Here is a 26,781-nt window from a genome sequence, read left to right as displayed (position 1 = left end):
TATTAAATATTTTTAAAATGTTGGTAAAATGCAAATAAGTTAAATGATAAAGGCCTAATTCAAACATACCAGCCACTAAAGATTATTTTCTTCACTCACAAAAACCTTGCCTAAGGATAACAATAACTGTCAGGTACATGAAATAATACAATTTAGGGTTTTGTTGGAGGCAGGGGAACATTTAAAATACTCTATGACAATGCACTTATGTGAAGCTCCACTGAATGAAGGTCTTGGCCAATGGAGAAGGCAGCTGGTATTAAAATAACTAGTACAGATTCCTTGATACACACACAATGAAAACAAAAATAAGAACCCTGTACAGGTGTAAACAAGTTAAAAATGGCCTTGGCAAAATATCTTCCTCTATTTAAAAAATGCCAAAAAGCATGCAACTTATAATTCCCTCCTTTCCACAAGAATGAACTAGAAAACAAAAACAAAAAACCAAATGGAACTATCTCTTTCTGTCAGTAGATAATAGATATACTGTGTTTGAAGACAAATAAAACTTTAAAATATTAATATTGAAAAAATACAATTAAATTTTTATTAAAAATACATACTCCTTACGCAATCTTTGTGTACATTTTGTTTTGTGTGAAAAGGAAAAAAAATAGGAAAGGCATTAAGACTACCTAATTATTCATACTGTATTTGGTAGAAGCGTGTTTCAGTCAAACTTTAATGAAAAATAAGTTATTCTGTTTTCATTTGCTCCCGGACGTCAGAAGGCAGAGTTTCAAACAGAGCATCTTCTACAACTAAACCAGCTCGCTTCAGAGCCCGACAGTCACCCAGTTCAGGAGGGAGGATTTCAAAGTGATTACCTTTTACATCTAAGTAGGAAAGAAATAGCAAATTTCCAATTTTCGGTGAAAGTACAGATAGGCTGTTTTTCCCAATCTTCAGAGTTTTAAGTTTCTTGCAGAAGTAGAGTTCATCTGGAAGGCTTTCCACTTTGTTACACGTGATGGAAAAATACTGTAAACTTTGTAGAACTCCGATTTCAGGTGGGATAAATCGAATGTCATTGTACGATAAGTCCAAGTATCGGATCTTGTTGCATAGGAAGAGGTGGGAAGGCAGCACCTCTATTTTATTGTGACTAAAGGACAGGCGTTCCAGGCTGGTGAGTTTCTTTATATGCTCTGGGATGTACGTGATGCTGTTATGCCACAGTTTTAGCACTGTCAACTTTCTTAAGTGCTGAAAGCTGACGATTTCTTCTATAGATTTCAGATTGTTTTCCTTCAGGTCCAATTCCTGGAGGCTGAGTAGGCTGAACACAGCATGAGGAATACGTTCCAGGTCACAGTGGACCAGCTCCAGCTCTGTCAGATTGGTCATCTTCTTTAAGTTGTTGAGCATCACCAGCTTGGTGCCATCATTATGTATGCACATCTTCTGGAGATGGCTGGAAACATCTACCACTGCCTGAGGGATTTTGGAAACGTTGCTTTTGATAGAGAGAATTTTAAGGCTTTTGAGATCCCGCAGAGACTCAAGGGTGACATTTCTGGAAATATCATGACTTAGAGAGCCAACTAGGTACAGCTCTTCCAGATTTCGGAGCCCATACATCCAGGGGGGGAGTTCCCTCATGTCATCAAACTTGACGCTCAAGACCTTGAGGTTCTCCTTCAGGAAAGAGAGCGCTGCACTGTGGATTTTGACAGAACACTGGTGCAGAGAGAGCTCCTGAAGATTGTCTAACTGTGCAATGGTGGCTGGTATCATTACGTTCTTAATGATTTCAAGTTTTAGAGATTGCAACTCTGTGATTTCAAAAACAGTGTCTGGAAGGCCAGAGAGCATGATAAGAGGCAATTCCAGTCGATTATGGGCATTTGTCTGTAGCTTCTGCCTCAGTTTATCGGGAGTCCATTCATTATTTAAGTTCAGCTGCTTTAATTTGTTTTCACTGACTTCAGACAGGAACACTGCAAATCTCTTGGAATAGAGAGGGTCATACTGATCTATCATATGAAGCATAAAAGCAAAGTCATTTTTCACATCTGGAATATCATCAATTCCAGTCTCCTGACGGACATACTCAAAGGAATATTCCCGTAGAGAACGGTAGAACAGCCAGTATAAGGTATAAAGGCATGTCAATCCATAGATACTAACAAAGCACAGATAGCAAAAGGACAGTTTTGAGAACAAGTGTGCCATAGTATGATTGCAAGAAAAGTTTTTATATCCAGTCATGTCCTGAATGTCCACATTACAGTCCACTGTAAACTGGACCTTGGAAACCAGAGCACTATTATATGCAATGATGATTAGGAATTTGATAACTTTAAGTACAGTCTGGCGAACATACATGGCATATAGAATATCACCTTCTTCCACATGCAGCCTGAACTTCTTCACTTTCTCAAATAAGGCCTTAGCCTGCTCACCTTCCTTTTTATCTAGAGCCCCTGCAGTGGATTTATCAACTACAAACTTCTCAGGAATGGACTTTAAAGACTGAGAGTTGACCAGGCTGCCTTCTGGACCAGATTGGATGGTGTTGGACCTGTTCATGTTGTTCTTCCTGTTGTCCTTTTCTTCCGAGTCCTCCCCAGACACTTCAGATAAAGCCCGTGTGGTCCAAGGAGAGTCAAAACACTTCCCCAGAATGGAGATGAAATGTTCTATTTTGGAGCTGGAGCCAGGGAATTTGAACCAAAAGTTACTGCAGAGCATAAAGACCAGGGTATGGATGAGGACAAGGTAAGGGAAATACTTGGCATACCAGTGGAGGGCTCGCTCATAACACATCTGGTTTATAAAGCTGTACTGCTGAAGGTCCAGATCTGTCTTCAGGCCTTTCATTTCCACAGTGATGGGGTTAGCAGGAGATGGTTTAGGTGGAGGCAGTGGAGTGGTACTGGCAACTGCTTGAGAGACATTTGAAAGGGAAGAGTGGTTCTGAGCAGGCTGCACTCTTTTCGGAAGGCAGATTATCTTGTCTTGCATGACCTGAAACACAGAAATAATATTTTCAAATTATATTACTCAAAGAGCTTTCATAATGTTATTACTGCAAATAAAGCAGCAGTAACATCCAATAAATGTCCATTTCCTCTGCCTGGAGAATACAACGTTCAATTCCAGCATCAAGATTTTATTCTTAGCTCATACATTAGAAAATGAAATACCTGACTTTGTTCATCATGTCTAAGTTATGACATAAAACAGTGGTTTTTCAGGTTTTTCAGGTCATAGAACAACTCACAAGAAAATAAATATTTAGGGAACATTCATGTATTTTTAAAAAATTAGCAGCCAGGCGCAGTGGCTCACAACTGTAATCCAAGCACTTTGGGAGGCCGAGGCGGGTGGATCACCTGAGGTCAGGAGTTTGAAACCAGCCTGGCCAACATCGCAAAACGCTGTCTCTACTAAAAATACAAAAATTAGCTGGGCATGGTGGTAGGCGCCTGTAATTCCAGGTACTTGGGAGGCTGAGGCAGGAGAATCGCTTGAACCCAGGAGGTGGAGGTTGCACTGAGCCGAGATCGTGCCATTGCATTCCAACATGGGCGACAAGAGCAAAACTTTGTCTCAAAAAAAAAAAAAAAAAAAAAAAAAATTAGCAATTCTCTCACTGGATTCTGGGAGAATCAGTCACTGGTCTGGGAAGTATATCATCTTCTCAGACTCAATCTTGAGTTACATGTCCTCAAAGATTGTATCAGTCTGTGTAGAAGAAGCAGAAACATAAGAAGGAGGAACTATGAAAGGAATTCCTGTCTTGTTTTCCCCTTCTTTTTCTACACATATTCTAGACTGTATGTATAGATTAATATGAATGAATTTAATGGAAATTTTGCTAAGCTTTTATAAAAACTATTCCTTCAGAGAGAGATAAAAAAATCACAGAAGTGTTCAACAGTAAAATAATTGTTTAGATTTGCTAGCGTTACACACAAAATATTACATTGAGAACCACCATCCTTCTACCAATGTTTCAGTTTGTTGAAAAGAATATTAAGCTGTAAGAATGTCCAGCAGACTCAAAAAATTGCAATTCGGGAAAGAGAGAATGAATGCACCCTTTTTGAAGATAAGGTAGGATATGACAGAATACACACTGAATCAACCTAGAGGAATCATCTTCAGGAGGAGGCCTATGAACAAAAAGTTGACATTTCAAAGGAAGAATAACCAAAGAGTATTCAGCAATGACATGTGGAATTAATAACGCAGGGAAAGTCTATTTGTACCTTAAAATGTCAAATGGCTGGAAATCCACAATGTTTAATGATTCTGCACCAGCAGTGGTTAGTGATTTTGCAACATCAAAGTCCTTTACCTTGATTATAGGCATAGAAACTGAACCCATTGTAAAGTGGTCTGCTAGAGCTTAGTAAGGTGACCACAAGCTGGTGACAAGGGAACCAGCAGCCTACCATATAGAAGCATGAGGCTGATGACAGAGTGAAGCACCCAACACTTAGTAAAATGTCTGGTACATGGAAGACCACCAGTGTATATTTTATGAGAAAGGGAATGAATCCAAAATTGCCAATAGTCCTTCCAGTTCAGGGTTGTATCTGAGTGTGCAGGACACCTCTTCTAGGGATGAAGATGAAGATGGTGATTATAGTGATGACAGCAGCAAACCTCTGTTGTGCTTAATATGCAACTGACTGTCTTTTCATAAAGTCATGGGCATTAATTCTGTTAATTGCCATCTTAATCGGATGACAGCAAGTACTCTTATTATTTCCATTTTATAGATGAGGAGACTGAGGCATGGACTCAGGTTAAGAAACTTGCCTAATGTCATCTAGCTCAGAATCACCTAGACCCAGAGCCCATATTCGTATTTTCCTGAATGTCTAGGATTAAGCCAGAAGGATCCCAATTTGACTTTATCTTAACAAATTATTTTGCACAAACAAGTCACATTTTACAGAAGAGGCTTACTGCTTGCCATGTCCTATGCAGATAACAAGAAATGAGGCTGCAGGAAGAGAGGAGGTTTCACCACAAGATTTATAAAGTTCTGTCTTGGAAGATACAGCAGGGGGCAACTATTTACTATTTAAATCAAAAGAATGCAGGTAAGAACAACAAATGTGATTGCATTTAGAGGATTCGGTGGCTACTGAGATGTGAGAATTCAGCAGTGGTCTTCAAACATTTCTATTACTTAGAAGAAAATGTTGAGTATGCCTACCTACTATATTTATGTCTTCCTGTAGGTACTGCATATCCACATCAATCAATATGTCAAATAATCAAAAAGCTAGCCTATTTCAAGTTTAAAATAAATATAAAGAAAAGTTTTCACTTTTATTTCACATCTCAATGGAGCATTCATCATATTTCTTGGGTTTCAAACACCATACTTTGGAAACCCCTGGAATAAAAAACAAACAAACAAAACCACCAGGAGAAAGCCTAGACAAATACTAGACTATCTTGAAGAAACATAAAAGAGAAGGGTTTGGGATCATGTTCCAGATGCTTTCCTGTTCATGGTCTCATTTAATGCTCCAACAACTTGGGAAGTAGGCAGAGGGAGGGGGCCAGAGATCAGCAGGGAAAAGGAATGTGCTTCCTTGCGCACATTCTTCAAGAGTGACATTCTTGAACTATTGTTAATATGACATTGTTAATGATATGATGAAAATCCAGGCCGGGCGCGGTGACTCACGCCTGTAATCCCAGCATTTTGGGAGGCTGAGGCGGGAGGATCACGAGGTCAGGAGATCGAGACCATCTTGGCTAACACAGTGAAACCCCGTCTCTACTAAAAATACAAAAAATTAGCCGGGCGCGGTGGTGGGCGCCTGTAGTCCCAGCTACTGGGGAGGCTGAGGCAGGAGAATGGCGTGAACCCAGAAGGCGGAGCTTGCAGTGAGCCGAGATCGTGCCACTGCACTCCAGCCTGGGCAACAGAGCGAGACTCTGTCTCAAAAAAAAAAAAAAAAAAACAGAAGAATCAGGTAAAAGCAAGATTAAATAGAAGGTAAAAAGGGAGGCATCTTCTTAAGGTGCTAAGTCCCTGCTAAGCAACCAAGTGGGCCCCATTTCTGTACCTCTGCCTGACCCCTCCCCCAGGCTTACTCCTAATGAAAGAAGATGGTGGACTTAAGGAACTTAGCTGCTGTATAGGATTTTAGGTTATGCACTGTACCAGGGTGCCCAGGTGAAGGGCAAGTGTCGGCTGAAATCTAGCTTGTGTACCTCTCACTCAGCTGTGTGCACTTGGGGTTATATCCACACAGTGCAACTGCGTTTTTATATTTTTCATAAAAATGTCTAATTAGCTGGAATCTGCCATGCTGGAGAAGTAGGTCACATTCTCTCCATTCTACAGAAGAAGAAACTGACCAAGGTTCAGAAAACTTCAGTGACTTGCATAAATTCACGCAGCTAGGAAATGGCAGAACAGGAATTTAAACCTGTCTTTTCTTTCCAGCCTAGTGTTCTTCCACCACTCCCCACATTCTTCTCATTTCATCTAGCTTCTGATAGGATGGCTTTGTAGGGAACAGCCCAGCGTAGGAGGCTTATACCACAGGCAATCTCCAGAAGTTCTGTTCACTCTTTTGACTTCATATTTCCCTTTCATTCCTTCATGAAGATATTTTTTGAAGCGTGCCTACTCAAATATCAGGAGAATGAAGACAGTAATCTATTTTCCAAAAGCTGTTAATCACCCAGAAATGAGCCCTGAGTAGAAAAAAAAAAACCTGGAATTTAGTCACTAAGAACAGTAGCATCTCATGTTGCTGAGGGAACACATCACAAGAAGACTCATGCAAAGAGGCAGCTCTGAGTAGAATTCCAAAAGAATGTGAGGGCTGGCTGTCAAATCCAGGACTACAAAAATAAATAGCCAGGTTAGGAGGTCCAACAGTAAACAGTATGAAGATTTAAACAGTGCAATAGCTATAAGAGAGAGGAAGTTACCCTCCATGTTAAATAGAAACTGTATTTCTGAACAATGCAATGTGGGGAAGAACTGGGAAAAGGATCAGTATTTTCAAAGAGAAAAATAAGAAAAAAAAATAAGGCAGGCGGCTTCTTCTTCTTCTTCTCCTTCTTCTTATTCTTCTTCTTCAAAAGGTTAAATAGTGTTTTTGCCGTATCTTTGTAAGAGCAGCCTGTGAGAATTAGGAAATTTTTGTTTTATCTTTCCTATCCTTTTGAGAAGTCTGCCTAATCAGACCTATACTTCATGTTTCTTTTTCTTTACCCAGTAATTTAAAGATCAGGGTGCAAAACAAGCCTTAAAGAAAGGCTGCAAAACAAATCTCAAAAGAATAGTTGTAGAGTTCCAGGCTGTTGGTACAGGACTAAGAAAGAGTGCTTGGAGTAGAGGCAGGGAGAAAGTGCCCAACCACATCCCCTTCTACAAAGCCCTGAGGCTCAGTGCATCACCAGCAGCTCATCCACACACATCACCACATGGAGCAATTCCACCATTTTCTTTCAAGGACAACTCTCAGCTGCCTTTGGAGGAAAAAGTCTTGAGAATGGAGTTACGTGGTGTCTTTATGTAGGAAGAGGGAGAGAAAAAGGGGGAAGAAACTGGTGGGGGGAAGTGAAGAAAAAATATCAAAATAAACAAGAGAACCTGATCCAAAATGCATAAAAGCGAGAAAAGTTAATATTCTAAAAGCTGCTATGAGAATTCTGAGAATTCTTAGAATGAAATTATTTATGGTAAGGAAAATGTCTAAGTGAAGGAGGAGGAGAGGGAAACAGAAGAATGAGACACTGAGAGCAAGGGGTCAGATTAAGCCAAGGTACAAAGAGACAGCTAAACTGCCTACTTTACATTGGAGTGAACAGGCTTGGAAGTAGGAGGAGGTGAATCAGGAGAGCAGGGACAGGTTAGAAGGGAAGAAGAAAATTAGGTCAAGCCACACAGCAGGTGGCTGGAGTATGTGCTCATTATTTCTATTTTGAGATACAAATACCTTTCAATCTTTCTCAAATCTTTAGTAAAATCTGCTACACACACACACACTCACACACACACAACCCAGCCACACCTTTTATGAATGCATTTTGTAGAAATCACAGCAAATTTCATGCTGGGATCAAAGTTGTACAGAGTTTACCCGGGATAGGTAAAAATCTGTAATCTAAAGATTTCCATGGAAGCAGAAACTGGGACCATGGGAACCTAATCCTTCCAGGAACCTGCCTGGGGGCATTAGACTGGGGTTTGACCCAATATCCTCTGGATCTTTTTTTTTTTTTTTTTTAGATGGAGTCTTGCTCTGTCGCCTAGGCTGGAGTGCAGTGGCGCAATCTCAGCTCACTGCAACCTCCGCTTCCTGAGTTCAAGTGATTCTTCTGCCTCAGCCTCCCAAGTAGCTGGGACTACAGGTGCGTGCCACCACACCCGACTAATTTTTGTATTTTTAGTAGAGATGGGGTTTCACTATATTGGCCAAGCTGGTCTCGAACTCCTGACCTCATGATCTGCCCGCCTTGGCCTCCCAAAGTGCTGGGATTACAGGCATGAGCCACGGCGCCCGGCCTATCCTCTGGATCTTTAGGAACGACTGACATCCAGGAGTATAAAATACTCCTCAAGGCTTCCCAATTAAAGTCCTTGGAGAAAAAAATGTACACATAAACTTGTTCCATGACTGTGATAATATCTATGCACTACTTATGGAAAAGAAACCCAAGGGTTGCAATAATTGGTTAAATGGATTCACTAAAATTTGGATTCTTCAATTCTGATCTGCAAATCATCATGTTGAGAAAACACAACAGCTATTTTTGAAAAGATAAAAGAGGATCTTGAAGATCCTTCCTCAATTCTAAGGTGAATGAAATAAGCTGAATTTCTTGCTTTTGCTTTCTATGGGGGAAGGGAAGGGTTTCAAGGGAAGCATAGGCCAAAATTCAAGCTTCCTAAAAAAAGAAACAACCCATCCAAACTTGCCTGAAAATGCTGTTCGAATCTAGGAAGAGAAATCAAATATTTTAAATTGTAACAATCAGATTTAGAGAGAGATGCACTGTAAGTGGAGTATGTGCATGCTTTATTGCATACTGAAATACCTTGAATGGTCAATGTGAAATTCGGGCCTTTTAATAGAAACTTTCACTATTTTAAGTCATAATATTTACGGCTACATTTTTGTATGATGTATATTATTTGAGTCTTAGTCCTTTGTTAGAATCATTAAGACACATCAGGATGACACTTACTTAGGCAGTTGCCAGAAAGGTATGGAAGTGAAAAGCAGAACCCACCTGTGATAACCAGTTGAAAAGGTACCACATTTGCATGAATGAGACACCAAGGGGCTGAGGTTAAAACAAAATAAAACCACTTAGCTTCAGAGAAACTGCCTGAAATAACAAAGAACATACAAATAAAGGCAGCTTATCTATTACATGCCGGACATGTAGAACATAAATGCTGAATTCTGAGTGTGCCTCAGGAAAAGTCAATCATTCTGGAGTAGTATCTACTGTATGTCAGTTGTTATGTTTGGGATACCAATAAGAACAAAAAGCCCTTCAAAGTCAAGCACAGGAGTGAGACATCTAAATCAGTAATTAGTGTGATAAGTGCTCAAATTTGTGCTTGTCTTTCACAATAAACTTTATCATCAGCTTATGTAGATACAGGAAAAAAAAAACCCTAGTAGTATTTTTATTGGGATCAGTTTACATTTATAAGTGAAGAACTGACATGATGTTGATTCTTCCTCCTTATGGTCTGTGTTTTCGCTTGTTTGCATCTAATTTTGTGCCTTTCAAGAGTGTTTTATAGTTTTCTCACAGAGATTTTGTACATTATTAAGTTATGTCTATGTATTTTTTTTTTTTTGCTACCATAAATCTGTCTTTAAAAAAAAACCATTTATTTATTTATTTTTGAGACAGGGTCTTGCTCTGTTGCCAGGCTGGGGCGCAGTGGTGTGATCTTGGCTCACTGCAACCTCCACCTCCCAGGTTAAAGAATTTTCCAGCCTCAGCCTCCTGAGTGGCTAGGACCACGGGCCTGCGCCACCATGCCTGGCTAATTTTTGTATTTTTTTGTAGAGATGGGGTTTTACCACGTTGCCCAGGCTGGTCTCGAACTCCTGTGCTCAAAATGATCCGCCCACCTCAGTCTCCCAAAGTGCTGGGATTACAGGCGTGAGCCACTGCACCCGGCCAAAACATTTATTTTTAACACAGAAGGTAGAGTCCTCCCTTTCCCTTGTCCTATCCCCATTGCCATTCCTTCGTGAGCCCTGATAAATTTGGTGTATACCATTCCAGATCTATATCTGTGCATTTACATGTATATAATATATAAACAAATAAGATCTTACTATATATATTGTTCCTGCACCTTGAGTTTTTATCTTTCGTGGTATGTCTTGGAGATGTTAATAGATTGGCACCTGGAGATCTACTTCATTCTAAGTGCCATGGAATTACATATTGTGGATGTGCTATAATTTACTGAAGACATTCATTCCCATGATGACATGCATGTAGGGAGTTTTGCTACTAAAAAGTGTGTTGGTCTCAAAAGGTTACATACTATCTGATTTTACATGGCATTCTGAAAAACAGGACAGAGGGATGAGGACATAGAACAGATCAGAGGTTAAAGGCTGAGGTTGGGGGGTTCATTGCAAAGGTCAGCACCAGGAATTCTTTGGGGTGTTGAGATTCTTCTGTATCCTGTTTGTGGTGGTGGTTACAAGAACCTGTGCATGTCAGAAAACTCAAATATATACCTTGTTTAGATAAAGGGTGTATTCTTGAAGATGGGAAGGCTAAATGCTATCTAATATTAACATTACCGGCTTTTTTGGGTATTTGTGTTATATTATCTTTTAATCTCTATTTTTACTCTGACAATTTTTTTAGGTTTCTGCCTTTTGAATTTTTAAAAATCCAAACTAATCACCCCTTTCTTTTTATAAGTGAACTTAATCCATTATTTCCCTCACTCATATTTGGATATTTGGACTTATTTCTAGATTTTTAGTTTTCATTTATACTTTTCCCTTCTCCTTCCTGCCTTCTGCTGCACTGCTTATTTTTTCTCTATCTCCTATTTCCCACCCAACCCCCTCTCAGCTGGTTAGGAAGATAGCGACTGTATTTCTGTTCTTCTAGAGGTGATGTATAATTTCTTAAAATGTATATTTAAAATTTTTAGTGTCTCCACACCACTTCCAAGAACATGTTGTAACTACCCACTGTACTATACCGATTTGTTGTTCTCAGAGTTTGCTTTTGCTTTCTTTTGAAACACTTTTTTTTTTTACAATCTGTACTTGATCGTGTTTGTTTATATATTTATTAAATTATGAGTCATTAGTTTTCTTAGATCCTATAACTTCTTCCTGGGTTCATTTTCCTTTTGGTTGAAGTATACACCTTAATAACTCTTAATAAAAGTCTGTGGATGGGGAACTCATATATCCTGTAAGACTGACAATTCCTATATTGCTTTCATTCTTCAGTAATTATTTGGTAAGTTATACAATTCTGTTTTGATAGTAATTTCCTCTCAGCATTTAAAAATATTAGTCGATTTTCCCTGGCCTATATTTTTTCTGATGAGAAGCTTGCTGTCAGTTTGTGTTCTTTAGTGTGCAATCTATCTTTAAGGTAGCTTTTGAGATTTTACCTTTAGTCTCAGGATTTTCTGCAGGTTCACTTTAATTTTGAATGTATGTGGGTTAATCCTACTCCATATCTGGAGCTAAGGACTTGACTTTCTTTAATTTTGGGAAATTAAAGCAAATATTTCTTCAAATATTGCTCCATCCTTTCTTCCATTTTCTTCTACAATTCCCCTGAGATGTATGTCAGTGTCTCTCAGTCTGTCTTTCATGAATGTGTGTTTTGATTCCTGTCTCTCTCTGTGCCAGGCTCTGAGTAAACTCAGAACTCTTGTTTAATTCATTACTTCTTTATGCTACTGAGTACAGTCCAGTTATTCTATCTGTTGATATTTTATAATTCATTGACTTTATTTCCAAGATTTCTAAATTTGTTATATCAGCTCTTAAGTCATATCTACCTACTTTATTGATTGATTGAGATAGGGTCTTGCTCTGTTGCCCAGGCTGGAGTGTAGTAGCATGATCATGACTCACAGCAGCTTCAAAAATCCTGGGATGAAGTGATCCTTCCACCTCAGCCTGCCATGTAGCTGGGACTACAGGTGTGTGCCACCATGCCTGGCTAATTAAAAAAATTTTTTTTTTGTTTTAGAGATAGGGTCCTTGCCATGTTGCCCAGGCTGGTTTTGAACTCCTGGGCTCAAGTGATCCGCCTGCCTTGGCCTCCCAAAGTGCGGGGATTACAGGCGTTCACCACTGTACCCGGCCCCTACTTTTTAAATGTTATGTCTTGATCTTTTTAACCACTCTCTGTATATTTATTTGTCATCTGGTTAAAACTTAATTTCATCTTGCATGAATCTATGTTCCAATTGTTAATTTTGTTAATAGTCTTTCTTAACATAGTTTTTTTCATGTGTTCTGGGTGGTAGACGCATCCTGAGTAGGTGTATGTTTTCCACTGCATCTCTTGAGTGTACTTTTGTGGTTTTCTGCACCCAGCCCCTAGCCCCCGCGAGTCCACCAATAGGTCTTATCATGGTGTTTTGATGTTCCACTGTGATGTCGGGACCTCACAGAGTCAGTCTGCGAGATAGTGGACGGCTGACTCAGTTTCTGGTTGGCAGGCACCTCAGATGCACGCTTTCCTCTGAACTACCATCTCCAGCATCCAGTTAATCACTATATTTTTTCAGCTTCTTTTTGGGAGTGAGGACTTTTGGCTTGAAACAGTGACCAGGCTTCAGTCTCTTATCTTGCTTGGTGCATTTATGGTTCCCTTTACTAGCAGGAGCTGAGCTCCTGGCTGCTACTGCTTAGTTTTGGATAAGAGCCCAGCAATTGATTCAGACCCATTCAGCGTTCCATTTGTGCTCCACAGAAATGCTCATCTTGCTTTGGGGTCTGTGTATGCATTTTTGTTATCTTTTTATATCTATCATGACTATACACATTGAACACAGGACTGTTTTGAATTGTAACACCTGTTTTACCATCTTTTGCAGATGTGTATATCTTAATACAAAAATTAGTCGAGACAAATTAACATTATGAAAAATTGTGTTGCTTGGGTAGTGCCACACAAGGTAAACTTATACGTCAAATTCCCTCCCCCACAAAAAGGCTGAATTTCTTTACACATGTTCCACCAACAGCATATGAAAATACTTACTTTCCTATATCCTCGACAATAAAGTCCATTGTTCTTTTTCTTTTTTTTTTTTTTTGAGATGGAGTCTCGCTCTGCCGCCCAGGCTGGAGTGGAGTGGAGTGATGCGATCTTGGCTCACTGTAAGCTCCGCCTCCCAGGTTCACGCCATTCTCCTGCCTCAGTCTTCCAAGTAGCTGGGGACTACAGGCGCCCACCACCATGCCTGGCTAATTTTTTGTAGTATTAGTAGAGACAGGGTTTCACTGTATTAGCCAGGATGGTCTCGATCTCCTGACCTCGTGATCCGCCCGCCTCAGGCTCCCAAAGTGCTGGGATTACAGGCATGAGCCACCGTGCCTGGCCCCATTGTTCTTTTTCTATGAACTATAATCCCCAAATTATTTCTCCAGCTTGAACCAGTTTTCTATTTTTATTTTTTATAGAGATGGGTTCTCACTGTATTGCCTAGGCTAGCCTTGAACTCCTGGGCTCAAGTGATCCTCCCGCCTTGGACCCCCAAAATGCTGGGATTACAGGCATGAGCTACCAGCTTGGACTTTAAAACACAGTTATGATTATATTGTTATAGGAAGAGGAAGTAAGAACATTTGCAGTGTATGATAAAATAGGTGGTACCATTCCAATATGTTAACTTGTGATCCAGATGTAGTCTTTAGATTGTGTCTTATTCTTTAAAAGATAGTACTTTAACTTGGTTATGACAGATTTGATCCAAACAGGTTAGAGTGGAGCCACAAAAAGGCAAGTGAAGTTTATGCTTCATCCTCCCTCTACCTCATTGATTCAAATACAGGTAGTACCAAAGATTTCTACCCTGAAGTTGATCATCTAGACTTGCCCCCAGTCTGACGGAACAAACCAAGTTATCCCTGTTGACCTAAGAAGGATATAGCAAAATCACATCCCAAAGATCTATTCTCCAGGGATTGTTCAGAGATAAGAGCAGGCTATCCTTTACCAACAGAAACATATTGAATACCTACTATCTACTATTAGGCTGGCGTAAAAGTAATTGTGGTTTTTGCCGTTGAAAGTAATGGCAAAAAAAATTGACAAATGGGATCTAATTAAACTAAAGAGCTTCTGCACAGCAAAAGAAACTTACCATCAGAGTGAACAGGCAACCTACAAAATGGGAGAAAATTTTTGCAACCTACTCATCTGACAAAGGGCTAATATCCAGAATCTACAATGAACTCAAACAAATTTACAAGAAAAAAACAAACAACCCCATCAAAAAGTGGGTGAAGGACATGAACAGACACTTCTCAAAAGAAGACATTTATGCAGCCAAAAAACACATGAAAAAATGCTCATCATCACTGGCCATCAGAGAAATGCAAATCAAAACCACAATGAGATACCATCTCACACCAGTTAGAATGGTGATCATTAAAAAGTCAGGAAACTACAGGTGCTGGAGAGGATGTGGAGAAATAGGAACACTTTTACACCGTTGGTGGGACTGTAAACTAGTTCAACCATTGTGGAAGTCAGTGTGGTGATTCCTCAGAGACCTAGAACTAGAAATACCATTTGATCCAGCAATCCCATTACTGGGTATATACCCAAAGGACTATAAATCATGCTGCTATAAAGACACATGCACACGTATGTTTATTGCGGCACTATTCACAATAGCAAAGGCTTGGAACCAACCCAAATGTCCAAAAACGATAGACTGGATTAAGAAAATGTGGCACATATACACCATGGAATACTATGCAGCCATAAAAAATGATGAGTTCATGTCCTTTGTAGGGACATGGATGAAACTGGAAACCATCATTCTCAGTAAACTATCGCAAGGACAAAAAAACCAAACACCGCATGTTCTCACTCATAGGTGGGAATTGAACAATGAGAACACATGGACACAGGAAGGGGAACATCACACTCCGGGGACTGTTGTGGGGTAGGGGGAGGGGGGAGGGACAGCATTAGGAGATATACCTAATGCTAAATGACCAGTTAATGGGTTCAGCACACCAACATGGCACATGGATATATATGTAACAAACCTGCACATTGTGCACATGTACCCTAAAACTTAAAGTGTAATAATAATAAAAAAAGAAAGTAATGGCAAAAAACACAATTAGTTTTGTGCCAAGGTAATACATGCTAAGCGTCACAGGAAAACCAAAGAGGCGTAGCCAGTATTTGCTGTTCTAAAAGCATTTGCAATCTTGCTAGAGGGACATAACCAGCCACATGAAAAATCAAACGACAGCGCAAATATGGCAATATGTACAGTAAGAGCTCAGGCTTGGAGTAAGCAGGGTAGACTTGGTGGAGTAGAAGTAACTTCATTTGGGACTTGAAGCTGCTAGGTTAGAGCCTGTGGTTCCAGAGGCAGGAGCAAAAGGATGCACTTGGGGAGAGAGAGGGAGAAAGACTGAAAAGATGGAGTGTCACTCTTCTTTTCTGAGGTAGACCTATTTCTCCTGGGCAAAAGGATAGAAATAGAAGGGAAAAGAATTAACTTTCATGTCACTAAGTTATCAGTTAATGTACAAACTTGACTAAGCACTTTCCCCAAGATACAAGATGCTAGAGGACAAAGAAAGCACTCATTGTCCAAAGGCATGAGATTGATTCCCCTCATCAGTGATAGAATTAACTCTGAAAACGTAGACTGTGTTTCAAGGCTGAACTATTGAAAATATTTTAAGTACAAAAAATGTTGGTGAGAATGAGAATGAAAAGGAACTGAAAAGGCAGAGTAGATGGCTCTGAAGAGTGAACATTTAAATGCTTTCATTCTTAGCAAATGTCTTACTCACAACTCTTGCTGTGCATTATGTCGACTATATGCATATTTGGGGGCAATCACCACAAGAGCACAGAAATAGACATCTGTGAGAACCACACATGCTGCATCACTATCATCAGGACAAACACTGTCCTTGTCTCCAACAGAAATGGAAAAGCAAAACTGCAAGTATGTGGCATCATTTCCTGTTTGCTGTACACATGCTCTCTTCTTTTCTTCTACTTTTTAAAAAGACTTTTAAATTTTCTTAGAGCAGTTTTAGGTTCACAGCAAAATCGAAAGGAAGGTACAGAGATTTCCCATATGCTCCCTACCTCCACCCATGTATAGCCCTCCCCATTATCACCAAGCTCAACCACAGTGGTACATTTGTTACAATCGATGAACCTACATTGACACATCACTATCATCCAAAGTCTAGTTACCTTGGGGTTCCCTCTTGGTGCTGGATAAAGATTTGGACAAATGTATAACAATATGTATCCATTGTAATATCCTATAGAGTCATTTCACTGCCCTAAAAGTCTTCTGAGCTATACCTACTTATCCCTCCCCTCCTTTGTCCTTTCTAAAGAACAACTGATATTTTTACTGTTGGTAGTTTTGCCTTTTCCAGAATATAATACAGATGGAATCATACAGCATGTATCCTTTTAAGATTAGCTTCTTTCACTTAGCAATGTACATTGAATGTTCCTCCATGTCTTTTCATGGCTTGACCGTTTTTTTTTTAGCACTATATAGCATTCCATTGTTTGGATCATCTCTCTCTCTCTCTTTTTTAAATTTCTTTTTTTTTTCCACCTTCGGGACTTGTCTGAATCTCCCTTATTTTTAATGATGATGATGCTTAACATTTATATCATGGCCAGGAAATAACACACTGTACAGGGAGGAAGTTTACACCCATATAGTAAAGTGAGAGAAAAACCAGTCTAAGGCAAACTGCCAAAGTCTAAGGTATTTACAAGAGCAGAGTAAAAGGTCTGTTTTTATTAGTTACCTATTTCTCCAATAGCAATAGGAAAAGGAAAATAAAAAAAAATCATACCTTGGCACATTTGACGCATGGAGTGTTTGGGGAAAAAAATCCAAAGGATTGAAGAGATAAGTTCATTAAAACTTAGATTTCTGAACTTATGGATTTTCTCAGTGGTAAAGTATAATGGTACTTTTATACAGGTTTTATTAATACATAATTAAAAGCTAGTATCAAGCGAAACTCCTTGAGTTATGCACCATGAGAAATGCCTGAGGAACATTAAATGTCACTGATAGAAAGATTAAGCACTAAAAAAGCTACAGCATATCTTAAATCATTATACAGAACAAATAACAGTATAAGGACCAGTAAGCTCTTTAAAGATAGACACCATGCTTAGTTTTCATTGCCTGGCACAAAATAGGTATGCAATAAATATGAAGTGAACAAATAAAATAAACACTGTCCCCCATATCCCTAAGGAGGAACAAACCACAGCTAAGGCAAGCATATGCATTCATATATTCAGATGCCAGAGAACATCTGGAAATATTTGACCTCTAGCTACCTTCCTCTGACATGAAACAATTCATTTTGCACACTCTCCTAACTGCCAAGTGATATCAGTCTAGTGATTCCTAAAGCCAGAGTTAAGTGCTAACTCATTTAAGAGACACAAAGAGAGTACCAGATTTGGGACACATGGTCTGTTTATTCCTAAGTAAAAAAGAAACCATCATATCCACATTAGAATCATGTCTACATTTTGAAATTTTGCTTAGTAAATACAATTCTCCTATCACTGTAAATACTGACATACTAACTTTTCTGAGGGTGGGAATGACAATACATACTATTAATGTTCATTTTTTTAACACTTCATTAAACTGAAGGTTTCCAGCCATCAAGGATGCTTTTATTACCTCTATCTGGGTTGTATCCACATTGTTTTTTTCCCCCTCTTCTTTTGAAGAAAGCTTCTCTAGGCCAAACAAGGAATTACAAAAAAAAATTTTCAGAAATGACGGGGGTGGCTAAGATTTGAAGCAGCTTCTTCTCATTCTGCTTCATGGCATTTTTCCATAAGCCATAAAGACCAGTGAATTATTTGATCCATGGCAATTTAAGATCTATGTCGAAAGCATCCATTTCAAAGTAACAACCATGTGAGAAAATTCAATAGATACATAAAAAAACAGAACATGTTTTGATTTATAACAGACTATTTGTTTCAGTTGTTTGAAGAATTTGAAATATTTATCTCTAATTATACTCTTAAAACAATACAGGAAAAACTCTTTTTGAAGCAATGCCCAGGGACTGAAACCTCAGTTCTGTACTCAGCTGATTTAGCTCTAGAAACCCTGCAGTTTACTGATAAATCTGTGAGCAGGAGTAGAATAAAAGAAATTGGGAGAGTTCAAAGAGAAACATAAATCATCCAGATTATCTTCAATGTATGAACAGGACAAAGATACAGAATTCTAAATATGGAAAGCACGCAAATAAAACTGTTCTAAAAGGATATTTTTAAATGATTATTTTCGAAATTTACTATAATAATTGAAAAATAATTTGCTATTTAGTTTTAGCAATAAAAATATCTCCCCAAGTGAGATGATATCAACTGCCAGGTTGTGGTCCAATCTACCTGAAGGAATAGATAGTGTCATCCTTAAAAGATAATATCCATAATTTGTTATGGCATCATAGAAGGCTTGCAGTTAAGGCAAGAGTCATGGCACTTGTTAGTCACTTATGTGTGCTGGATGGCAAGTGATTTTTTTTCAATCATTATTATAATTTTTAGAAGTTAAGATTATTTGGATTCCATAAATATTAATTTGGATACGACAGGCTCCACACATTTCAGACAAATAGGTCTTTTACCTATAGAGGGAGAATTTCATCTATGCACTTTTCCATTTTTCTGAATCATCCAGATAATGGCTGATCTCTGGGGAGAAAAGACTCTTTTTGTTTCTCCTTACTTCTTTCTAGGTGAAAGAGGGCTTGATAGAGATGGTGACCTTTAAGGAAAAGTACTAAACCTTGGTGTCACAAGGGGTTGTTTCTACCTTGGGACCAGTCTGGTTTGACTCTCTCTTTAGAGCTTCTAAAGGGAGTCATCATTTGGAAGTCTCCCTTTTTCCTTAAAACTGATGTGACACAATAGGTCTGCAGCTGCCTGTCTCTGGGAAGTTGAAGGTAGCCTAGGAGGGCCTGAGGAGGATTGTTCAGATGAGCTTTAGGAAGAATCAATAATAAATCTATATCTCTCTCCCCTCTCTCTTCCTCCCTCTTCTCTCTTCCCCTTCCCCTCTCCCCTCTGTCTGTTCTTTACCCAGAATACCTTTTTTTGACCTGAGCACAGCAGAGATTAAGGTGTAGAAAAAGAAGCTAAGGAGTTTTTTTCAGAACTCCCTGCCACACCCCCGCTTTTTTTCCAGGTACGTAGATTTTTCAGAGCTTAGGCAAAGAAAGTGCTTGAGACTTATCTGAAGTGTGGCCTAGCTCACCAGGAAACTGATAATGTGGTTTAGGGCCAGAGCCTTAGTTTTAATTAAATGTTCTTCTGCCTGATCTTGTCCTCTATGTCTGTATAGCTCCTGCAAAGTCTTCTGGGAGATGGGTATAGGTAGCTATCAGAATTAGGGCATTTGCTCCTGGATTCTAGACCTCTCTCAATCTCTGTTTGTCAAGGCTCAACTAATCACACTTACGACTATATGAAGATGCCCCAAATGAAGAGAAGGCAGTTTTTTGTTTTGTTTTTCAGTTGGGGAGGATCAGAGTAATTGCCCAAGAGGAGACATTTTGAGGTCATAGTTTCTAAAGAGACTAAAAATACATTTCTATTTTATCACCATTTTTTTCACAATACATCTGTAAAATGGAAGTGGTGCCTATCCTGCTCATTTTATAAAACTGGGCCTCAGAAAAGCCATGTGTTTCACCTAAACTCATACTAAGAGCATATGAGAGAGCCCATGTTTTCTGCTTGAAGTTTTGGGGAAAGATTAAGTTTTTTCTCTTTAAATTAACTTGATCTAGCTGAAATTATTATTTTTTTAAATCCAGGTTTTCTATTTCCAGTGAGCATATAAGGTTTCTTACAAGGTAAAATGATGAGATAGTTGATGACCTATTAGACAAAAGATCTTTGCAGAATTCTAAAAATATAAAATTAAGTGACTAACTGATATAATCATGCATACAAGTGTTCTACAAGTGTATATCACTATAACACTGTCTCAGCTTGCATTAAGCATTTTCTGAGTCCAATATCTATCACCTATAACACTTAACATCAACATCCTAAACAATAAGTTAACATATAGAACTTGAGGTCACATAGCCCCAGCTTTGGATATCAGTGCAAAGAATCTCACCAGCTTTTAAGAACTAAAATAACTTGAGTAGGGAGATGCCAATTCTATTTTAAGATAGCTGACCCTATTACTGCTGGTAGTTCAAACACTTCTTAGGAAAGTTGACATTTTGAACTTGTCATTACGTGATGAAAAATGTCACTATGTATGTTTAAAAGCCTTTATATAGGACCGGGCGCGGTGGTTCATGCCTGTAATCCCAGCACTTTGGGAGGCCGACGGGGGGCAGATCATCTGAGGTCAGGAGTTTGAGACCAGCCTGGCCAACATGGTGAAACCCCGTCTCTACCAAAAACACAAAAATTAGCCGGGCGTGGTGGCTCACGTCTGTAGTCCCAGTTACTCGGGAGGCTGAGGCAGGAGAATTGCTTGAACCCGGGAGGTGGAGGTTGCAGTGAGCTGAGATTGAGCCACTGCACTCCAGCCTGGGTGACAGAGTCAGATTCTGTATACAAAAAAAAAAAAAAAAAAAAAGCCTTTATACTTTTATTAGAAACAGGAAGTGCTATTATAACAAAAAAGCTGGGCATGGGCCGGGCTCCCAGCACTTTGGGAGGCTGAGGCGGGTGGGTAACTTGAGGTCAGAAGTTCGAGACCATTCTGGCCAACATGGTGAAAGCCCGTCTTTACTAAAAATACAAAAATTAGCTGGGTGTGGTGGTGCACGGATGTAATCCCAACTACTAGGGAAGCTGAGGCAGGAGAACCACTTGAACCCGGGAAGTGGAGTTGCAGTGAGATCATGCCAATGCACACATTCCAGCCTGGGTGACAGAGTGAGACTCCATCTCAAAGAAAAAAAAAAAAAAGAAAAAAAGAAGCTGGGCATGGTGGCACGCACCTGTAATCCCAGCTACTCAGGAGGCTGAGGCCGGAAGATCACTAGAGCCCAGGAGTTTCAAAGCAGCCTGCGCAACAGAGTGAGAACTCGTCTCCAAAATAACAAAACAAACAAAACAAAACGAAGCAGAGCTGAAAGTCCTTATTTGCTAGAAACCCCCAAGTGGACATTTGTAGAATGTTACCATGCCCCACAAGTCTTATCTTTTGTAATACCCCATATCACTTTTTTCTCCCTGGAATATAATTTATTCCTGTATTCCTATAACCACCCTGTATACAGTCCACATAAAATTGGAATTCAGTCCACATAAAATTCTCAAGGTGATAGATGACAAGAAGTAAAATTCTAGGGAAGATCAAAAGTGTCAGTTCAAATAAACCACCATAAAAAGGTCCCAACTAAGGCATATTTTTGATACTAGATATAACAGAGGTTTTGAAATAGTGTTTCTTTCACAGCATTCACCACCATCCCCACAGAGATGACAAAGGTTGCTCTTTACAATTATTTTCACCATCTAAATAATTTTTGTCTTATATTCCCCAAAGACCCTAGCAGAACGGAGATGTAAGGTGGGTACATGGAAACTTTATACAACTGGGCTAGTGCAGTAGCTCACACCTGTAATCCCAGCACTTTGGAAGGCTGAGGTGGGTGGATCACTCTAGGCCAGGAGTTCGAGACCAGCCTGGCCAACATGGTGAAACTCTTGTCTCCACTAAAAATACAAAAATTAGCTGGGTGTGGTGGTGCATGCCTATAAACCCAGCTAGCTACTCAGGTGGCTGAGGTATAAGAATTGCTTAAACCTTGGAAGCAGAGGTTGCAGTGAGCTGAGACCACGCCACTGCACTCCAGCCTGGGTGACAGAGTAAGACTCTGTCTCAAAAAAAAAAAAAAAAAAAAAAGAAAAGATGAAAGAAAAGGAACATATCTGAATATCTGAGATGAGGTCTTGATTTTAAGCCTTCACTTCTATCTGTGATTTCATCAGTATTCTGATGTAATCAGTATCACTGATTCTAAGTAAGAATTTCTGGGCTTCTATCTATAAAATTCAAATTTGGCCAAAGAAAAACATCTACTAGAAATCTCAGACAGTATACAGCAGATGACTGCATGAGGGGAGCAGAAGCAAGAATTCAGGGCACATTATCAAAATGAAGTCTTCTGAAATCATTCTGGAATCTATAATTCTGATTGCCTGTACTTTCCAGTAAACTGCCTGTGAGCATTTTCACCTGAAGGTCATTTGTCATGGAGCTGACATCGATGGCTCTAAATCAGAGAAGCAGAAATTAATTTCAGTATGCCCTAAAAATCAAAGCGGGGATCAGCTCTAACCAACAAACTCACATGTCCTAACCTTTTTGATAGCGTGACCCTGCTGGCCACTTCGCTCCTACTGATTGGGTTAAATCTTCCAGGATTTTTTTGTAGGTGGCTTTGTCATTGAAATAATTCTTTTTTTCCCCTCCAAATTCAGAAAGCAGGAAATGTCTTTTCTATGTAACAATCGCAAGGCAGGTCCCCTAGGGCTTCCCGGGGGCTTGCATCTTCCAGTTCCTGTTTCTGGTTTCTAACTGCTAATTCTATATTTGGTAACGGTCTGCCCATGGGCTGTTTTGGATTTGGTCATAATAAGATAACCTGGAGTCACTGAGCAGAGATCTAAAGCAATCTTATTTTTCCAGGAAGCAACGTGTTGACCTTTCAGGATTTGGTCTATTTTGTTGAATGTGTTGAGTTTTTGAATAGTGTTGTTTATAGCACAAAGTTGGGTGTTTACACTATTGGTCCTTGAGGGTGTATTTGACTGTACAGGAATAGGACAGACACGTATACTCCTACACTCTCCTGGCTTACAGTGAGTTTACATTTGTTCTTATGTGGATTGATGTAATCTAAGGAATGCTCTTTATACATGCTCTTATTTCATGGCAGCCTTGAAAAGAGCTACTTGCTCAGAAATGAATAAATATTTGTCAGACAAGTAAGGCAAAAGTGCTGGTTCTAATCCTTTTACATAAGTGCAAGAAAGAATCAACATCCCCTTGATAGATAATAATCTCCTTAATCCCCCAGTATTTTCCAAGCTGAATAGTATTAAACCTATATGAATACAACCTTTTAGGAGTAAACAGATATCAACTGTTGACATGAAAAAAGCAACTTACAAAATAGTTACTCTAAAAGCTGTTGGATTACTATTTTATCATCAAAGAGTGTTCTTCTAACTCCACCTTAGATTTTGCCTTGTCATATATTCCAGTCTAGGAGTTAACTTGCTTTGCAAATAAGATCAGAAAGAATGATACACTTTCATTTTACAAGGGGAAAATCAAGACATAAAAATATATTTTAACAATTTTAACATCACCTTGGGAATGAGAAAGGAACTTGAGCTTCACAGAGAATCCTTTGTTTATAAAGTTATCAGTCATTAAGCCATTTTTAGTGGATTATCATAGCAGAGCTAAAATAAGAGCTTAAATTCTTCCCCTATGGAACATTAATTTGTTATATGGATCCTAGGTAGTTTTACTTTAATAATTTGTACCATGCATTCTTTCTTGTTTTGTTAATGCTTACTATAGAGTGCAAATTTTTTTTTTTAAATAGCAGGTATATAGTGAATGCCCCTTAAAATTTTAATTTATAATTCATAAAATTGATACTTTTTGTAACTATTTTCTCTTTTTATCATTTTGTACTTGCTTTTACACTGAAAATCCTGTTTTATAAGCCAAACCTTGCCCTCACAATCTGTGCAATTGTGATGGTTCCATAATATTTGATAGCAGTGTGCATAGGGTTGACAGACGCCTCATGGAGAATCAGCCTAAGATTGGAATCTCAGCTGCATCCCTCTTGGCTTTGGGGCAAGTTATCCAACCTTCTACACTTTGGAATTCTCATCTGAAAAATGGGACTAATCTACTTTCACAGGTTTGTTCTGGGAACTAAATAAAGTACATACAGATTCTAGCACAGGTTCTCTTGCCAGTGTTACTCCACGGATGTGCTATTAGCATTCTGGATAAAATAATTCTGTTGTGTGGGAATGTCCTACCGATTGCAGGATGTTTAATATCCCTGACCCCACTCTCTCCGAAAAATGCCATCTGGGCCCTCCGGTCACTGTGCCAATCCATGAGGGCTTTGTAAAATGATTACACTAAATATTCTGTTAATGCTGAGTTTTCCCCTTCATTCCTCTTATTAAAATACATATTTTGGTTTTGTATACTCATTCTTTGAGACTTCATTCAATAATCTTGAGTCCCTAACTTCCAGTAACTGAGATGACAACATCATATTTGATGCTCTTGAGGCACCATTAAGGCATTTACACATTGGAAGACATTGCTTATGTGTTTCTATGGTCTTCAGACTATTAGCAATCTGAAGGCATGGGCTGTGCTGTTTTTCTTTTAGCATCTAACAGCCCGCACAGTGTCTGATACATTGCTGATGCACAGGATTGTTTGTTGAATTGAGTAGTCCACCCCGTATGAATTCTGTGGCCTGCAGCCTTCATATTCTGAAGCAATATTTCTTTTGACATCTCATTTTTCCTCAGAACCTTGTCATCTCAGACAACACTTCTTGTACCCAGTCAACTGGCATCAGATTTCTTTTTAACGGCTGAAGAGATGAAAGAGGCCTATGTGGGAAAGGCCCAGGTTAGTTAACGTGTCTGAGCAGGAGCCATTGATTGTGCAAGGTAACAGTGGTGGTGCTGAGAAGGCTGGTCAGTGGGGAGCCCAAAAGGCTTCTGGACTGTAGAGAGACACTGTGGGGCTGTGCTGCAGCAAGACGATTCTGACCAGCACACAGGAAAAGAGATTTAGCTTGTGCTTGAATCCCCTCCTGAACTTACTGCACGCACATCTCCTAAATGATGCTCATTATAGACATTTTCATAGGTACACTCTTATTTTCATTCATTTCATTGCAAGTTAACTATTTATTCTAAAAGATTTTCTGTGTTCTTTCTCTTTTCTGCACTTCATCCTGCCATGGAATATGTAAACGAGAAATAATTCCCTGTGCTTGTTAGGCAGATCCTGCAGCAGCACTGTGAGCCATGGCACAGTAATAAAGACAGGTTGATAGTGCTCCTGCTAATCTATGTCACCTTCCTCTACTATTTCCCAAGCTAGCCACCCCAAATCTAACCTTCTCCTTGAGACCCCTGCTCTACTACCTTCCTTGTTGCCAATTCCTGCTACATTCCTCACCCTCACAATCTCTCAGTAAATGTTGTTTTCTCCATCACAGAGAAACAACAAGCCATAAGGCACAGACTCCCGTCTTTCTGTCTCCCTACCAAATAAAAATGCATCTGTAGCTATCATTCCCATTCTGGTGGATGATACCTCCTCCACCAAAATCAGGGATAATCCTTCCACCTAGATCCTGGATCTTCACCTCCTTCCTCCTGAAAATGACCATCACTAACCCCAAACTCCTGGGTTTTACATCCAACTGATTACTTAATATCTCCACGTTGATGTTTAACTTATATCACAAACCTAACATGTTTAAAAACAAACTTTTCTAGTTGCTGAGGTCTAAAAATCTTAGTCATCCTTGATTTCTCTCTTTTTTTTTTGAGATGGAGTCTTGCTTTGTCACCCAGGCTGCAGTGCAATGGTGCGATCTTGGCTCACTGCAACTTCTGCCTCCCGGGTTCAGGCGATTCTCCTGCCCCAGCCTCCTGAGTAGCTGGGATTACAGGTGTGTGCCAACATGACCGGCTAATTTTTGTATTGTTAGTAGAGATGGGGTTTCACCATGTTGGCCAGGCTGGTCTCGAACTCCTGACCCCAGGTGATCCACCCACCTTGGTCTCCCAAAGTGTTGGGATTATAGGTGTGAGCCACCATGCCCAGCCGATTTCTCTTTTTCTCTTGTATTTCACATTTAATCTTTCAGCAAATCTTGGTGGGTTTTCCTTCAAAATACATGCAGAACAACTGCTTTCACCCTACTCAAACCATTTAATTCACTTCTTGCCTGGATTATTGCACTAGCCTTCCAAATACCACCCTCACTTCCATCCTCACCCCCTACAGTATATTCTCAACAGCTGTAGTGGTCTTGTTAAAACATAAATTACGCTAATCTTCTGTTCATAAATCCTTCAAACATGTTCTAACTCACTCAGAACAAAGCCAAGCCCTCCAGTGGCCTAGAAGGCCCTACGTGATCTGGCACCCATTGTGTCTCGGGCCTCACCTTTTACTGCTCTTCCCCTCACTCACATTTCTCTGGCACACTGGCCTCATGGCTTTTCTTCAACATTATAGAGGTAATTCTGCTTCAGGCCTGTAACATGTCCAGGGGACTTTCTAGGACCTTATAACCTGAACATTCAGACTTATAAGATTATCATAAACTTCATTTGGCACCAGAATCACTTTAGAAATACACAGATTAGAGTCACCAGCAAGGCAACATCAGCCTTTCCCCCTTTAGAAAAATCTTCACAACTGTCCATGTAGCCGTCCACACTGCTGTCCTCCTGAGCCTCTCCTCCCCATATCATCTC

General features: G+C 39.5%; 1 protein-coding gene across 3 annotated transcripts in view; it reads right to left on the bottom strand.

Annotated features, from left to right (window-relative positions):
* Positions 1-521: 521 nt before the first annotated feature.
* Positions 522-26,781, bottom strand: part of LRRC8C (leucine rich repeat containing 8 VRAC subunit C) — an 84,612-nt gene continuing 58,352 nt past the window's right edge. For 2 of the 3 annotated variants that reach the window (XM_063625337.1, XM_063625339.1), the window contains one exon: positions 522-2,973. In XM_063625337.1, coding sequence (XP_063481407.1) covers positions 700-2,973 — 2,274 coding nt within the window. In that variant the 3' untranslated portion in view covers positions 522-699. Of the gene's footprint in view, positions 2,974-13,230; positions 15,273-26,781 lie in introns of those variants that run through there. The other variant, XM_063625340.1, reaches the window with a different exon arrangement.

Source organism: Symphalangus syndactylus, chromosome 12, assembly GCF_028878055.3.
Source record: "Symphalangus syndactylus isolate Jambi chromosome 12, NHGRI_mSymSyn1-v2.1_pri, whole genome shotgun sequence".
NCBI lineage: Eukaryota > Metazoa > Chordata > Mammalia > Primates > Hylobatidae > Symphalangus > Symphalangus syndactylus.
This window is presented reverse-complemented; position numbering and strand designations above follow the sequence as displayed.